The 16,523-nt window shown below is 45.2% G+C and overlaps 1 protein-coding gene across 2 annotated transcripts; it reads right to left on the reverse strand.

The window, feature by feature from the left end:
* Positions 1 to 2,234: 2,234 nt before the first annotated feature.
* On the reverse strand, positions 2,235 to 11,595 carry LOC137854832 (WD repeat and coiled-coil-containing protein). 2 transcript variants are annotated; one of them, XM_068678737.1, is made up of 4 exons: positions 11,451 to 11,595; positions 7,070 to 8,949; positions 4,624 to 4,741; positions 2,235 to 2,848 (listed from the first exon to the last, which is right to left on the reverse strand). In XM_068678737.1, exons 2-4 carry the CDS (start codon positions 8,927 to 8,929, stop codon positions 2,577 to 2,579), a joined length of 2,250 nt encoding a protein of 749 aa, XP_068534838.1. In that variant the 5' UTR covers positions 8,930 to 8,949; positions 11,451 to 11,595; the 3' UTR covers positions 2,235 to 2,576. The 2 variants fall into 2 exon arrangements, with proteins under 2 accessions (XP_068534838.1, XP_068534839.1); XM_068678738.1 differs by having other exon boundaries at positions 11,456 to 11,567.
* Between the last annotated feature and the right edge of the window lie 4,928 nt (positions 11,596 to 16,523).

Here is a 16,523-nt window from a genome sequence, read left to right on the forward strand (position 1 = left end):
TGAATAAAGGCAACTGCACGATAAATCCAGCGCCCAGAAGTTGTAGGGCAGTGAAATCAGAAATTAATTGAAATTGGACACAATTTTGGAGTAGTCGGTGACACCTGGTGAGCCCTGGGTGCCTGTGGTCCATTGTTTGTTGTTTGTTCGTGGTCCCAAGAGCCAGGTGTCTCTGGAGGAGTAATGAAGACCCTTGTGTTGTGCACAGAGCACTCCTGGAAGATGACGCTTCCCACCACCAGCTGGGGCTGGAGTTCCAGTATGCAAAAACCAGGAGCTGCTGGGGGCAAGGTAAGCGCAGCACCTTCCAGTGGTAGTAGAAATGGGATGGAGAAAGAAAAAATAAAAAAGAGAATGACCGAATGCAACCATTCTGTCGATGTGGGAAGGACCTCTGGTCCAGCCATCTGGTCCAGCCCCTGCTCCAGCAGGGACACCCTGAGCAGGGTGCCCAGGCCCACGTCCAGGTGGCTTTTGAAGATCTCCAAGGAGGAGACCCCACAACCATCGGGGCATCCTGTGGCAGGGCTCCAGCACCCGCCCAGCACAGAAGTGCTGCCTGGTGCTCAGGAGAGCCTCCTGGGCTCCAGGTTGTGCCTTAACCTCCTGGCCTGGCACTGGGCACCACAGAGAAGAGCCTGGCTCCGTGTCTCTTGCACCTCCCTGCAGGTATTGATAGACACAGAAAAAACTATCTATAGATTTAAATCCCTCCTGAACACTTCCAGCAATTCTGGGTGGCGTTTTGTGAACCTGTCAGGGTGGTATCCCAGCTCCAAGTGCAATTCAGCTCGGTCTGGAGGATTTTCTCCAAGCACCTTGGAGTTCTCCACCTCTTTTGTTACGACCAAAGGCAAATGCTAGCGGCTGTTTTAGCAGATGGTGTAGCCTTAATACAATGTTTCGTGGGCTGCTGATTTTTGACGGTGGCTAAATTTCCCAATAGGCAATAAGAGATCGTATTAGTCCTGAGGCAGCAGCTCCAGTTCCATAATCTTGTCACTCGATTCCTTCTCCCAGTCAAGTGCCACCGTGAAAGCCTGATAAACTGCTTAATGTCACCGTGCTTTAATTTTATGGGCAGCGATTCTGGATTACTGCATTTTCTGGTGCTGCAATCCACGCCACATCAACTTGTGTTGTTTTCTAAATTTCACCCTTGCATTCTTTCTCCCTCTCTCACTACAAAGGCAATAGAACATTTTTTCTTCTGTCGTCCTTTAAATTGGAGGCTCTCAGGGTGGTGGGTTATTGGAATTCCTTTTTGCCAGTTCTCTCTATGAGAACTTAAAATAGATGTACTGAAGGCAGTGTTGTTAAGATGATTGTTTTAAAGGTGATGGGGAAAAATTTAAATATGCAGACCAAGAAATACTTACCAGAATATAAAAGTTAGCCAGCAAAAGCTTACAAAAAGCTTACAGCTATCCATATGCTGACGTCCTTTTGCCTATAAAGATGTGCTGGGCCTGGCTGGGATGGAGTTTTCTTTCTGGCAGCCCCTGTGGTGCTGTGCCTCGGATCTGTGACAAGCACAGTGCTTCTGGAGCACTGATTCTTTTGAGGCTTTCTCTCATTCCCCCTCTGTCCACGCAGCGAGGAGGTGGGGGTGTGCACGGGGTGGGGAGGGGACACAGCAAGGACAGCTGGCCCCAGGTGATGAGGGATATTGCTGACCACAAGATGTCACGCTCAGCAATAAAAGCTGGGGGAAAAAGGAGGAAGGCAGGGGGAATGTTTGGGGCTGTGGTGTGTGTTTTCCCAAGTGCTACACGATGAAGCTTTCCCTGGATGAAGCTGTTGGAGATCCACCTGCTGATGGGAAGCAGTGAATGAACTCCTTGTTCCGCTCTGCTTGCACACTGAGGTGTTTTGGTTTGGCCTTTTAACCTTTTAAACTGTTTTTATCTCAACTTGTAAGTTTCTCCACAGATGTGCCCTTCTGATTTTCTCCTTACCTGCCAGCTTGGGTCAGCCAACCACCACCGCTTCCACACGCGAGGGCTGCTTCCCCAGACTCAGAAAATTAAGCAGAGACATTAGCAGTGGGCACAGGAGGAGCAAAGTCTCACTTCTACACCATGCCCACATTCTACACAACCCTACTTTGACCCAATTCCATATGCCTAAACTACTGCTCACAGCCTTAGTTAACACCGGTGCATAACCAGATGCACTCCAACAGACCATCTACAAGCTTCTGAGTGTTTGGCAGAAATAAGGAGAAATGCAGCGTTTTCAAGGATGTCTTTATTATGCAATGTTCCTATCATCTAAAACCACCAAGATATTAAAGACCGAGGTGCTAACTTCAGCTCTGGAGCTTGTCAGCCCTTCTACTTTCAAGCACTGATACAAATACCTGCCGTATGCAAGAGGCATATTTAAAAAATGTCTCGGTATAAAAAAAAAAAAAAAGCTAATGTTTCCAAGGACCAAATAAATAAATACATAATTTAGATGTCAACAAAAGTGACAGAAACCCAACCGAGGTTTGAGACCGACCATTACCTAGAACTCGCAGTCCATACAGTGTCTCCTACCGTACGACAGCACTACAAACCCTCCACCCAATGTCACATTTTGCTGCTGGCTTGTTCCGAAGGACCGCTGCTGTCTAAAGCCTTGGAGGAACAGTCTCTGAGGCCTTCCAAAGAACTGGTGATATCCAGACTTTCCGAAGCAGCGGGTCTGCAGCCTTCTGTAGAACTGATGATGTCCAGCGTTTTGGAGGAACGGGCACTGTAGCCTTTTGTGCTGGCATCCCTTACGACTACCTCCTGCAGGGACGTAAACGTCAACGGGACAAAGCCCTCGCTGTCTGCTGTGAGAACAATCCAGGACGAACCTGTGAAGGCAGACACACAGCTGGTTGCAAACTCCTCTGTAAGTAGGCACGATGCAGGTATAAAACACATTTCTTCTAAAATTAAATGCTTCGGTATGCTTAGAGCAGTTTTTCTAGCAAAAAAAAAGGCACGGGGAGATGCAAAACTAAAGGATAGTTAACAACCATGCAAAATCATGAGCCTCCTGACAGTTTTTCCACAAGCAGAGGTGACCATAGTAAATGCACGCTCTAAATAAGGAAGAGGAATTAAATTCTGAGCAGAACTCGTAACCATCCAGACTTGGTTTTAATTAGGTATTCATAGACTACTTTACAGAGCTTAAGCTGTGCAGATACTGTATGAAGCACATTAAACTAAATGACAAATTAATTAAAAAAAAATAGAAACAGCTTCTGTTATGTCATTTCAATATAATTAATTCCAATAAACATGAGGCAGAAATATTGTTCTAGATTGTACAAGCCTCACATCTCTGGTCCATTTTTTATTTGACTTCACATCATTATTAGCATGATTTCTGCAATTTGAAATAATTTGCGGACTCAGAAGCACCAACTTTTACCAAACGACACAAACCAGAATATTTCCCTACCTGTATCTGTTAAGCTGATGAAGCAATAACACTGAGCTCGGGGTGGGGGTGTGTGAGGGAGTTGAGGGCAACATTTCCAGCTGTTTCTGCAGTTACATTATGTAACTTCATGTCACAAGTAAGAAGATTGCAGCTTAAAAGCACACGACCCTTTAATCTTTCGGCTTAATATCTCGTTTGGAACAAACTTTAAAATCAGTACAATTCAGGAATTTGGAACTACCATTCCTGTTGTGCCCATTTAACAAGTAATACTTGTAAAAATAATAAAGAAACCTACTATAACACTGTTTCTTTCTGAGGTTTAATTAGGCTAGTTGTCTGCATGATTACTTATTCATGGGTAACCAATTCTGCTAAGTTTACATTTGAAGCTATCAAGGAGAAGTCTAAATAACAGTGGTAATGGGGACGCCCTCCTCAGTACTATCCAGAAAGTGAAGTTCTTCGAGTCCTATAGCTCAAAATAAAATTGCAGCGTGACAGCAGACACAGTGGGTGAGCAGCTGGAACAGTACTGAAAATATACATAGGAGTAGGAGCTCATACCCCCAAGGCATGTCTCCTGCTCTTGCCAGAAGGGAGACTCTTTGAATTGACACACACCCAGGCACTCGGGATGTGCATGGGATGAATGGATGGCAGCAGAGGAGCACACAGCAAGAAGGCAGGCAGTTTCCTTCACGGCAAGAACTGGAGCGAACCAAACTGCTAAAATTTAGAGTGCTACTGTTGTGTTTATAAAGAACTATTGGATTTATTAAAGGACACCTGATAATGGAACTACAAATTAAAATACAGAAAGCTGTGTATCAAAACCACCAACTCTAACCTTCCCATTACACAGGTTTCTCCATTTAAAACAGCTGAAAATACATCTAAAATACTAGGTGACAGTAATTTTTCTGTATAACTAGCTGCTTGAAAAAGGGAGGAGAAGACCAGTACAATAAAGTTTACTCATTTTTTATAATGTAAAGATTCTTCTTAGTCAAAGCCTAGACTGAAAAGAATCTTTACATTGTAACTAAGAGCTTTTATTAATAACCTTTCAGTATTTGTTCCTTGTTGTTGTTTTTTTTTTTTTTTTTTCCAGATCAGGTTATGTGCACTGCTACTGCTCACTCAGAGTGCTGCGTGTGTTTGAAGTGTTCGTATTGTTGGATAATTACAACGTACCGTGCTGCATTTCTACAAGAGAGAGGTTGAATATCTGCTGGACTATACTCAGACGAAGTTTACCCTCACAAAGAATAACAGATCGCCTCTCATCTGAATCGTTTCTGGAAAGCTGCTTCTGTAAATTCAAGAGAGAGTCGTTAGATACAGTGATGTACATTTCAGCAGAGATATCAAAATGACATTCATCAAAACAAAATCACAGCTATGCTTTCAACTACACCACTTACAGAAAGCCAAATGCTACTTTCACTCAGACCAGTTTGCAGGATTCATACTTCCAAGCCTCAGCTCTCAACATGAGAAGATTTGTGAATGACAGCAGCAAATCACTACGTGCTAAATCAGCATCAGCACGGGAGAGGAACACTGCCCCTGAGGAAAACAACAGGCTACATCTGACCCTCATCCTACTACCCGCGAGGGACACTTCCCTGGGGAGTTCGTAAAGCAGCAAGTTTTCCATCTTTCCCTCTCTGTGATCCACTGAAGAGGTGAGAAATCCTGTCCATAAGCTTCTGGGACAAGAAATGGACAAACACATCAGAAGAGCCTGCCTCACCTCTGATCATCACGGCTCCAAGCCATTAAACTCACCAAATGTCTGCAAAGTCTGTCCCCCATAGGGCAAAGCAAAGCATTTTCGAAGTCTGCAGAAGGTTGGTTGTTACCAAATCTACAAACTCTGTCTTTGCATAGAATAAAATTCACACATTGCTTCCCAAAGAAGCCTTAGTCCCAGCTCTGGGGCACAACAAAAACAAGATGAATTCTGACTCCTCTTCCACACAGACCCGTCCATCCACTAAAAAGACATGTGTTAAGTGTGGAGCCTGGAAATGCACTCATGGTCCTCCTTCCCTGCACTGATAAACGTGCCACTGCTCTCTCTCAGACACTGCTTGTTTGGGATACTTTGGGGTTCCTCACCATTTTGTAAAATCTGCCTAACAAACTGGACAGTAGAGAAATGATCAGGGCTCAACATGTAAGGCGAGGATCCCTGTTTCCTTGCTGAAGATTTCTGAATCAAATGTACCCCAATTAAAGTTAGAACACACCATTCCCTGCCAGGCCTTCCAACTACAATCATAGAAATCAAATTATTTTCTTATCACAAGTCATCACCAACCAAAATCTGGAGGCAAAACTGGAGCCGTTAATTCATGAAACATTCTCATGCAACTGTAACTCCTCTAGCTCTTGCAGCATCAAGACAAGCTGAAACGTAACTCATTTCACACTGTATTTTAAAAGAGATATGAATACAAAATCATCATCAGAATTTGTGTGACCTCAAGTATAAAAAGGTCTCTAAATAAGCATCTCAGGAAAATAAAACAGCAGCCTTGCTGAGGAAAACTTTCACTTTGATATCTAAGGCCACTGTTTGGAGTAATGCCCCACATATAGGACTTAAGAGAGCTAGGAAAAAAACCCACAGTTATTATAATTATTAAATGTTTAGAATGGAAAACAGCAAAGAGAGGAAGGAAATATGGTCTAGGACCTAAGAGTATGATGCTACAGAAGTTGAGAATAATTATTTTTAGCAATAAAGACCCAAAATTAGTGGTTATTGAAAAGAAATGGCAGTTTAAATTGCTACGAATATCGACTAAGAATTATTAAAACCACCTCTGGACGAGAACTAATAGTTTTGTGCCACAATTTAATAATTAGCTATCTTACACCTTCTAGCATGAGATTTAGAAATACCTGCTTTCAGCCAAGAAAAGCGTCTTTCAAAGGAAATTTGATTTTAAAGCCACTTTAAGCTATGCTAATTGAATTATTTTCTGTCATTAAGGGTCTCCCTCCTTCTCAGATGGTGCTCTCAATACTAATTAGCAAGACTTCTGCTCTAGAGACAAAGCCATTTTTTTTTTAATTTCAGTCCCCATTATTACAGTTCTTCTTGGAAAAGGGCAGGAGAATCAGAAATTCCCATAGACAGCATTTTTCACTGCCTGAATTGCTGCACAAAAAGCTCCAGAAATTGCTGAGGAAAACATCCTAGACCTTGATACAAGATTTTAATTCTGCAACAGAGCTGTGATGCACGGGTTCTTTGGGTTCTCACCACCTTCTGCAGAGCAGGGCAAGGTACAGCTGCTCGGGTCGGAGCCGACGAGCTCAGCCCAAACGTGAGGTGGGGACAGGCAGTGGTGAATAATCCCCCAAATGAAACACTTTTAAATAAAAGAACTTCAAAACTGAGATGTAATTGCAGGAGAGTTGGGAAGAAGGACACCAAAAAGAAACCAGACCTATCTAAAAGGGAAAGCCCTAAAATAAGGCTCCTCTCGGACTCATCTGTGCCGAATCTGCGCGTACTAAACACGTGCAGGATGGCGCCCTCCCCGTGTGCTTTCAACCAGTCCTTTACAAAGTCTGTTACATCCGTGAATGGGTTTGGCCATGAAGGCTTCCAATATTTAATTACCTGGTGGGTGATGTTAATAAAAGAGGGCTCCTGAGAAGATGGGTACAGGGGAAGATTTCTCTTCCCAGATTTTAGCAGCTCGGTTAACTCACGGACGTGACGCTGCAATTCGGTGAAGTTACCAGAGAGTCTTTCTACGTTCTTTGATAAATAACTCGCTTCCTTTTCACTTAACAGGTTATTCTTGTAAGAATTCGGTATTTTGGTTGCTCCATCTGTCTGCCTTTTAGGAGATGTTGGCTTGTTAGAAAACGACAGCGATGCGGTGGACAACGCCACAGCCCGATTTACTGGTTCAGCGTCGAGAGCCTCAAGAGCTGGAGGGAAACCCAAAGGCAGCTTTTTGTCTTTGAGGTCACTCACGTTCAACAACGAGCTTTGCTCGTACGCAGGGCTCTTAATTTCTTCAATGAGCTTTCTCCTGCTGGTAGGGGACTGCGGGGCAGCACGGTCTGGTATCAAGAGCCCACGACTGAGAGGGTGAACATCTGCAGGGAGCTCGTGAGGAGCGTTGGAAAGATTAAAACAGGAATTCCCATTAACAGATGCAGATGAAGGACCCACTTCAAACATCAGTTCCTTAATCATCAACCGGATCATGTATTTGTCTGATCTCGAAGAGGGAAGAAACGCGGGGTCAGTAAATTTCTGTCTTCCAACCAGGATCAGTAACAGTTTGTTGGTCAGGAAGCACAAACCCTTCGGTTTCTCATTTTTTTCCAGCTGAATTTGCTGGATGTTGGGCAAATTGGACGAAGTCAGCGAATAGACTAAAATAACGTTACAGGTGTTGGAGGCGACCGACACAGTTTGAGTCCTGGGGTCAAAAGCCATGATGTCAGGAACCAGAATGCCTGGGATGCTCACTTTCTTGGTGGAGGTCACCTTTCTCTCAAAAGTCACCAGAATGAGATGCGAAGAGTCCTGCCCGCTTCCCGTCAGGTAGTCCTTGGGCCTCAGGTGAAGCAGGGGGCTGCAGTCGGCCCCCTGCTTGCTGGAAAGCAGGTGAGTCAGATCCACGGGAGACGGAAGAGTGGACGTGGGCTTCTCCGAGTCCAGTGACTTTTTGCCCCCGTCCATGGAGAACTCCTCCTCGCCACACAAGCTGGACTGCGAGGGGAAGGATTCGGTCTCGATGCTCGCCGGCACTTCGAAGGCAACCCCCGCATTGAGGCCGCAGATCTTGTCCAGGGGGAGCTCGGTAGCCACAGCAACTTGGAAACTCAGAGTGGCTTCTACAGCGCAGATGTAGCCCCCCACGTCGAAGATGGGGCAGAAGGAGCAAGCGTGGAGCGTTTTCTGAGCCTCATCCCAAATGTAGGAGTGAAGGGCACTGCCCACCCCCACAACTAAGCGATTTCCTTCCTTTGTCCAGCAGGCGCAGTGGATGAGGCCGCTGCCCTTGATATCGGCTTTCACCCTGCAGCTGTTGAGATGCACGGAGTGCAGGACCGAGGCGTCGCGCGTGGTGAGCACGGCCAAGATCTCCTGCTTCGGATGCCACACGCAGCCCTGGGGGAGCACCGGGAAGGGCTCGCTGATGTCGCATGTCTGAGAGACCAGGAGCTTATTCCTCTCTGCGGCGTTCAGGCAGAGCTGCCAGACGGTGATGTGCTTCTTGTGCTGAACAGCGAGCAGGGCGGGGGCATCAGCGGGGCTCGGGCCCCAGTAGAGTCCGTGAACGTGCTCGAACTGCCCAACGACGCTCGAGTCACCAAATTTTGGCTCTCCGTTGTGGAGGTGTAAGGAAGTCAGGATGACCTGCTTCCCATCTGTCCAGGCGATGCCGTGCACAGGGTGTATCGCTTGGTGTAAGGCATTAAGGCCGGTTCTCAGGAGCTTCGCCTTCCCTAGCTCCATGATTTTTTGACGTGAGGCATCTAAACAAAACAGAATGGAAAGAAAAAACGATTATTGTGGAAGATGGAGCAAAACACCTGCAGGATTATTTAGTTTATGGCCCTGCCAACGCTGGACTCCTCCTTTCGGTGAAGTCAACACACACATAAAGCTCATCCACAGCCCAACTTTTGTTGTTGTTCATAATGTTTCCCCAGTGAAATGCAATTTTAAAAGAGGTTTTGTTTGTTTTTACAGGCTTAGTCTGCTGCTTTTTCATCACAAAACCAGCCCTTTCATTCTAATTGACAGGTTGCTGCTTCTCAGGATATTTTCGAATGACTTTTAGTATTAAGAATTTCTCGAAACATCGCCTCTCACCCTCAGCTTCGTGGCCCAGTTGTGACCAGCTAAAGTAATCTCTTACAAGTATGACAGGGCATTAATGTATTATCTATAAATCTGATCCTGTACTAAGTGGGTTAGAACGAGGCATTTGTCTGGTTATTCCAGAAAGCTCTCTAAAAGAGCAAATGCAATTTTGAACCAAGTTAGAGTCAAAGCAGATTCTTCTGAGGAAATGTATGAGAAAGGATTTAAAAGAACTTAGAACACAGGCAGGGGACAGAACCATCTACCTGAGGCACGAGCTGTACTGTGAGAGGGTATCAATGACGCACTGGCTTCAACATCCCCTAATGCAGTTAAGGCAGTCTGGGACAGTTAAGTGTTTGGGACATCCAAAAGCCATACACAAGGCACCAAAACTTCAAAGGGGCTCACAATTTTACCCACATTTCTAATTTTTGAGCTCCAAGCAATCCCTATTCTGTGCACAGAAGCCAACTCAAAGGAATCGATGGTCCCCTCGTTTAAGATTCTCTACAGGATTTCGCTCAGCTACAAAGTCATGGCCCAGAATGAGCTGCAGCTTTAGTAGGAAACGTGAAAAACAAGAAAGCGTTTGAGAAAGTCAACAGTCAAACTGGAAGGGTTATCACCACATGAAGGAGCTGGCTCTACTTCAGATTTTAATTAACGATTTGTTGCTGATCCCAAATGTGGATGAAAAGCATTTTAAGAGACTAAAATTAGACAGTTATGATGATCAGGATGACTCCTTATCAAGTTAATAACGAGTGCAAAAAATAGTAAAGGGGGATAGGAAGGAAGTGTGAATACCTCTCCAGGCAATCAAGGATGGTTTAGGTTGGAAGGGAACTTAAAGATACCTAATTCCAACCTCCTGCCATGGCAGGGACACCTCCCAGCAGCCCAGGCTGCCCAAATCCCATCCAGCCCCTGGGCTCTGCCAGGGATGGGGCACCCACAGCTTCTCTGGGTGTAACTGCGTAGATAAGTGCATGGCAAAAAAGGATCTGGCTTAACAGCAGATCACAAGCTGAGTAATTTGGTAATTTCAGTGAGAAAGTTGCAAGATACGACCGTATAATTTGGGAATGTTTCTAGGAGGGGTGCTACACACCAGGGAGATAATTACCATCCTACCACTGGAGCTCTGTTCCTAGCTCTGAGTTTCACAGTCCAGTGATGATGGAAATGTTTCCTTGAGTTCACGGACCACAGAAACACAAGAATTGGGTTAATTTCATTTGAAGAAGACTGTGAGGGTAAACTTGCGACCAGAAAGCGGGTGGTTGATGACAGCCCTGCTCCATTGTTCTCCAGGTCTGCTGGGCAAGATAATAAGCAGCTTAGTTTCAACAAAGGAGATTTAGGTCAGCTATTAAGGAAAAAATTGCAACTAAAAATGACAGCTCAGCACTGAGGCGGGTTACCTTGCTGAGGGGGAGCAGGTGCTCCATGAATGTGGTACTTGTGCTATGGTGCTGACAGGATTTGATCATAAAAGTCTGTCAGGGCCAACTTTAGGCGCATCGCCTTGTGGCAAACGCACACCTGAGGTACTTCCCAGTCACCTTCTCCATCACCTACCTGGTGTTTCTCTAAGCTCAATCTTTTATTTTTTTTTAAAGCAACGGCCACTTGTGGAAAAACTAAAGCGGGATTTGGTTGTTTTTTAAGTGATCCGAGCGCCACATCCCCGCCGGGCAACCCTCACAGGGCGATGCCAAAATCGCCTCACGGGACGCGCTGGGATCCTACAGCTCCGGGGCCACCGGGGCGGTTCCCTGGGGCGCAGGAGCCGCTCCCCATCGCCCCAAAAGCCCTGGAAAGGGAAAGCCGAGCCCGGCGGCCACGACAGCCGGCACCCCGGGGTGCTGAGGCGTGCCGCAGCCCCCTGCCATGGCGGAGGCCGGGCTGGGCTGCTGGGTGCGGCACAGCTCCAGCTCCCTGCCCTTCTGAGAAGCCGAGGAGCCTGCGGGGAGCCCCGCGGGGCAAAACGAGGCAAAATGAGGCGAAACGGGGAGAAAAGGGGAAAAGGGAGCGCCCAAAGCCGCCCGCCCGCGCCGCTTTTCCCCGAAACCAGCCGCCCGCCCCGCCGCTCGCTGCGCGGGCCCGCCCGCACCGATCTCCCCCGCCTCCCTCAGCGGCCCGCCCGCCGCCGCCGCTCACCGACCTCACCCTCCCGGCGGCTCGGCACGGCCCCGGCGGCAGCGAGCGGCGGCCGCCTGCTGCTCCCGGCCCCCGTTCCGCCTCTGCGCCCCGGCCCGGCCCGCCCGGAGCCCTGTGACGCGGCGGGCGGCGCCTACAGGGGCCGGGCGCTGGGACTACAACTCCCAGGAGGCAGCGGGGCTCGGCCGTGACGTCACGCGGCTCTCCGCCAATCCCGAGGGTGGCGGGAATGGCCGCCCGTCTGTGAGGGGACTGAGGGCGAGGGGAGCTGCCCCCTGCCTGGGGACCGCTTTTTTTTCCTTAAAGATGGAAAATCAGCTAATTAGATACATGCCCATTTTTTTTTTTTTTTCTTCTGTGATATCCTTGGAAGATCACGTTTAAACCCAAGGAATAAAGCACATAAATGTGATATAGAAGTGCTCCAAAACAACTTATTCGGTCTGGGTTTATTGCATAGGGCACAACACGCTGTGAAGTCCCTGAGGCCTTTTTAAAGCTAACTGTGTGCTCCTGCGAGGTGTGTGCTGTGGCACTTGCCAGTCCTTAGTGTTGCAGAGCTGCCCAGTCACTGCACAGGTTTTGAAACTGTTTACAACAGGATGTTGAAGCACTGGAAAAGGTGCATTAAAGAGCTGTCAAATTGGGTCAGGGTGTGAACACAATACTCAAAAGGAGTGTGAGGTCAAACATACAGAAAAGCTCAAATGTAAATTAACAAATAAATAAATACTAGTGCATGAGGAGGCTCAGGGCAGACCTCGTTGCTCTCTGCAACTGCCTGAAAGGAGGGTGTGGGGAGCTGGGGTTCGGCCTCTTCTCACAGGTAACCAGTGATAGGACCAGAGGGAATGGCCTCAAGTTGTGCCAGGAGAGGTTCAGGTTGGAAATGAGGAGACATTTCTGCTCAGAAAGAGCAGTCAGGCACTGGGATGGGTTGCCCAGGGAGGTGATGGAGTCACTGTCCTTGGGGGTGTTCAAGTCAAAACGTGGCAACTTTCTGGGACATATTTTTTAGCTAAATGCAAATTTTTCTTTAGTCACAGACAAATTTTGGAGTTCAATATATTGATATGAAATTTAAGGGTCTGTTATGCACAAAAGGTGAGGGCATCTTTGGATCTGTGGCAGACTATTGGTTACAAGGTAAAATTCCAGGTATTGTCTGTCAAAACAAACAAACAACAAAAACACCCTAATTTGATTGTTTTCTACCTGACAGGGTACCTGTAAGATGCTGGATTACAGGATAAAGGGCTCAAGAAGACTGAAGTGCATATGAGCTCTTCTCGTATCTGATTACAGTGGGAAAGGGGCCTGGAAGAGAAATTCATGCCACTCATACAGAAATTTCACTTCCAGCTTCCTTCAGAAAATTGTCCTGCAAAGGAGAAGTGGCCATGAGACTTCTGGATGGCAAGAAGATGAGAATAGGGTTTGTTTGAACTGCTATATTTTTGAAACGAAAGGGTCTTTCTTCCAGCTTCAGGCCCTTGTCGCTGTGAGGTGCTATAAACAAAACAAACAAACAAAAACATCAACAAAATAAAACCAGGTTAGAGATGATGAATATCATAAAGTTATATTTTAGTTCAGAAAGCAGAGGACCCAAACAACAGCTTTTGTATGTTGTTTGACAAATACATACTCTCAGATGTATGAGAATTAATCAGAAAGTGAGCAATCACGATTTTCACATTTCGTCTCTGTGTTCCCTTTTCTCCAACAGAGAGAAGATTAACAGCAGACAGTACAGAATGCTCTACGGTAGAGAGAACAATCCAAAACTAACCTGGATCTGAAAAGGAAATCTGAAAAATGAAATAATTCCTGCAGTAACCTACTCTTAACAATCACTACGCACACGTTCCCTATACACTCGGGGTTAGGGCCTTGATGCTTCTCAGAGGTGAGCAGAGCTAAGCCCTGCCTGAGAGATGGCAGTGCCAATTATTTCATTTGCTCTTTTTCTTTTTGCCCTAGGAAGTACACGTGCAGTTACAAGTGCTGAACAGCACTAAAAGTTTCTGCTCTCTCTTGTGGGTTAGTAAGGGTGCCAAGCATGGTGCTTTTCCAGTTCAGCTCCCTTCTGCTTGTAGGGACTGAATGTGCTTAACCACTCCGTGCTGTATCACATCAGCTACCGGCACTGTGAAGTGCCTGGGGTTGCTTGGTCCTGCGTATTGCCAGGAGAAGAGACTTGTGTTTTTAATCATTTCCCTATGGACACCAAATAAATAAGGGTGACAAAAAAAGTGCACCTCCTATAGTATTAATGAGACTGTGGTTGTGATAGATCGGTAGTGAAGCAGTTAGAAAGTGCTGCCAGGCCACCCATGGATAAGAAGACTTTTGGGGACGGGTTTTAGCCGAGTATTTTCATCAGTGCCTGGCACCAGAGAGCTGGCAGCGGCTCTGTTCCCTGGTGGTTAAGGCAGAGCGGGGCCACCAGGGGGCTATACCAGACAGCAACAGCCTGCTGGAAGAGCTGAATTCCCCGCTGTGATGGTATTCTCGTGAGGGAAATGATTTGACACTTTTTTGCCTAAATTGTTTCATCAGGTGGAGAGATCGCATTTAAAAATGAATCAGGAGATGTTTTCACGTTAAACGTTTACTTTTTCTTTCTGTGCCTAGAATTATGTGATCAAGTATTTTTAAAGACTTTCATTTTCTTCGTGTAAATTTGCTTATAAATATATTAATTAAATCTTAATTAAGGTCTACAAATGAACCAAAGGTATCAGAAAAACTCGTAGCTATTTGTACATCTGTAAAATATGATCCCTTGTGTAGTATTTTCATCAAAATAGAATTGTCTCTGCCTACCAGAGTGCCAGGGTGGTAGGTAGATAATTATTACTGTAATTTCTTTCTTTCTTTCTTTCTTTCTTTCTTTCTTTCTTTCTTTCTTTCTTTCTTTCTTTCTTTCTTTCTTTCTTTCTTTCTTTCTTTCTTTCTTTCTTTCTTTCTTTCTTTCTTTCTTTCTTTCCTTCCTTCCTTCCTTCCTTCCTTCCTTCCTTCCTTCCTTCCTTCCTTCCTTCCTTCCTTCCTTCCTTCCTTCCTTCCTTCCTTCCTTCCTTCCTTCCTTCCTTCCTTCCTTCCTTCCTTTCGTTCTCTTTTCAAGCTATTTATTTTTATATATGAAATGACAGCAATAATTTCCAATGGTCATGCTTATTGGAAGCACACATTTTGTCCTTTAAAAATACACACTTGCATTAAGGCAGGCTTCTCCTTAAACACCAAACAGTTTCACAGACCTGCTAGTCCCTGCAGTGAGAACAGCTTGGTGTTCCCAGAATTTCATTTGCCATATAATTTTGACATCTGCTTTTCAAGTCAGTTTGAAACACAATGTTAGTAAAAACATAGGACGGTCAGAAAGAAAGTTATGCATACCTGGTAAAGAGTGGCAGAAGACAAAATGGGTGTGATGGGGAGACTTGCTGTAGTGTCATTATTTAGATGCTCTGTAGAGTTTCTCTTTACTTTCATTGAATATTTTCATATTCAAGGAACATAATAAGGACAAAGAATAATTTGAAGATGCTTGCTGTTAACTTCATAAGCATAATATTTTTAAAATTCTGTTTAATCCAGGATCACTACTCACTAATCACTAATTAACTAGCAAAAAGATCTTATCACAACATTTCTTAATGGGAAGGCTTAGTGAGGCACTGCCATGTAATTCAGTCCCCTGAAACGGGATGTGGTACAGCCTAGGATCAGTAGCTAAATGTGTATGGTTTTTATCTGCTTCTTGCCATTACGGTAAAAGTGTTTTGGGGTTTCTTTGTACTTTTGGGAGATGATTAGTAACAAAGTTCATAAAAGATGAGCAATTTTGTGGAAAATGACCTAAGCCTGAATCAATATCGTACTGTTGCAGGAAAGCAGACAGCACTATGAGGTGTGTGAACAGGATCACTGTGTGCAAGACAGGAGTAACTCATCTGTTCTGCCTGGCTGAATCAAGCCAGGAGGGCTCACGGTATTTCCATCAGGCAGGAGACGTCGAATGTCTCTGCTCTACAGGGGAAGGACTTGCAGGGAGTTCCTTGTGGCTCCAGCCTTTGAGGAATGCCAAAGATCAGTGACAATTTGGGGATAAAGACAGCAACAAAGGGAGTGGGAATTACCTGTGGCTACCATGCCATGTCTGCTGAAGCAGCTGTTACTGTTGTGGGCCATAAATAACATGGAAAAGCAAAACAAGGTGCATCAAAAAAGGCCTTTTGATGAGAGCCTTTCAGTTTTAAAACTGATTTGGTCGAAACAGCTATTTTTAAATAAGGATTTTTAATATGACAATGTTCCTTTAGAATAATCTTTCCAAGGACATTTTCCGGCGTACTTCATCAGAACAAATAACATGTTCTAAATTACACATCTTTATACCTGTGGTTAGGCCAGAACCACGCTAATATACAAATCATACCCTTACAGGTATTTAACAACATCGTGCAGAATAAATTGTTCAAGTTTTAATCTTTCTAGTGGGCACCTGGAGCTCCCTTTCATTTGCATTACAGACCTAGAGAGACCTTTTCTCCTTCTTTGCCAGTCTTGGGGTGAGAACCCTTTCTTGTTTCAGTAACCAATTCAGTCCTAGGCACTTCTACCTTCTAATGTTGTGTTTTCTGCTCTGCTTTTAAGTAACTAATCTGCAAAAGCACTGCTTTCATCTTGCTTCTTCATAGATGAATCCTGCTTTCCAGGCACGCTCCCATCACTCAGTTCTCCTTAGTGCTATTAACAGGTACAAGTGTTTTGAGGGAACTGTATCAAGGATGATCAGCGGGGCTGTATTTCACATTGGTAACTGTCACTGGTTTCTAAATAAAATGTTAGGAAAGGTAGAGGTGCAACCAGATGTGACAGCTGTATGCAGGCTACAGGAGTGTAGGAATATTTACAGGCTTAGTGTGAAATCATGAATTGTTTGCATTCAACTGAGAGAAATTCTCACTGTAACAGAGCTGGTATTTTGAATTACACTTATTTGGACTTATTTTTGGGCGAAATGGGTTTCTGAGGAAAGAATATCAAGAAAAACAATTTGCATCACATT

Source organism: Anas acuta, chromosome 3, assembly GCF_963932015.1.
Source record: "Anas acuta chromosome 3, bAnaAcu1.1, whole genome shotgun sequence".
In the NCBI taxonomy this organism is placed as follows: Eukaryota; Metazoa; Chordata; class Aves; order Anseriformes; family Anatidae; genus Anas; species Anas acuta.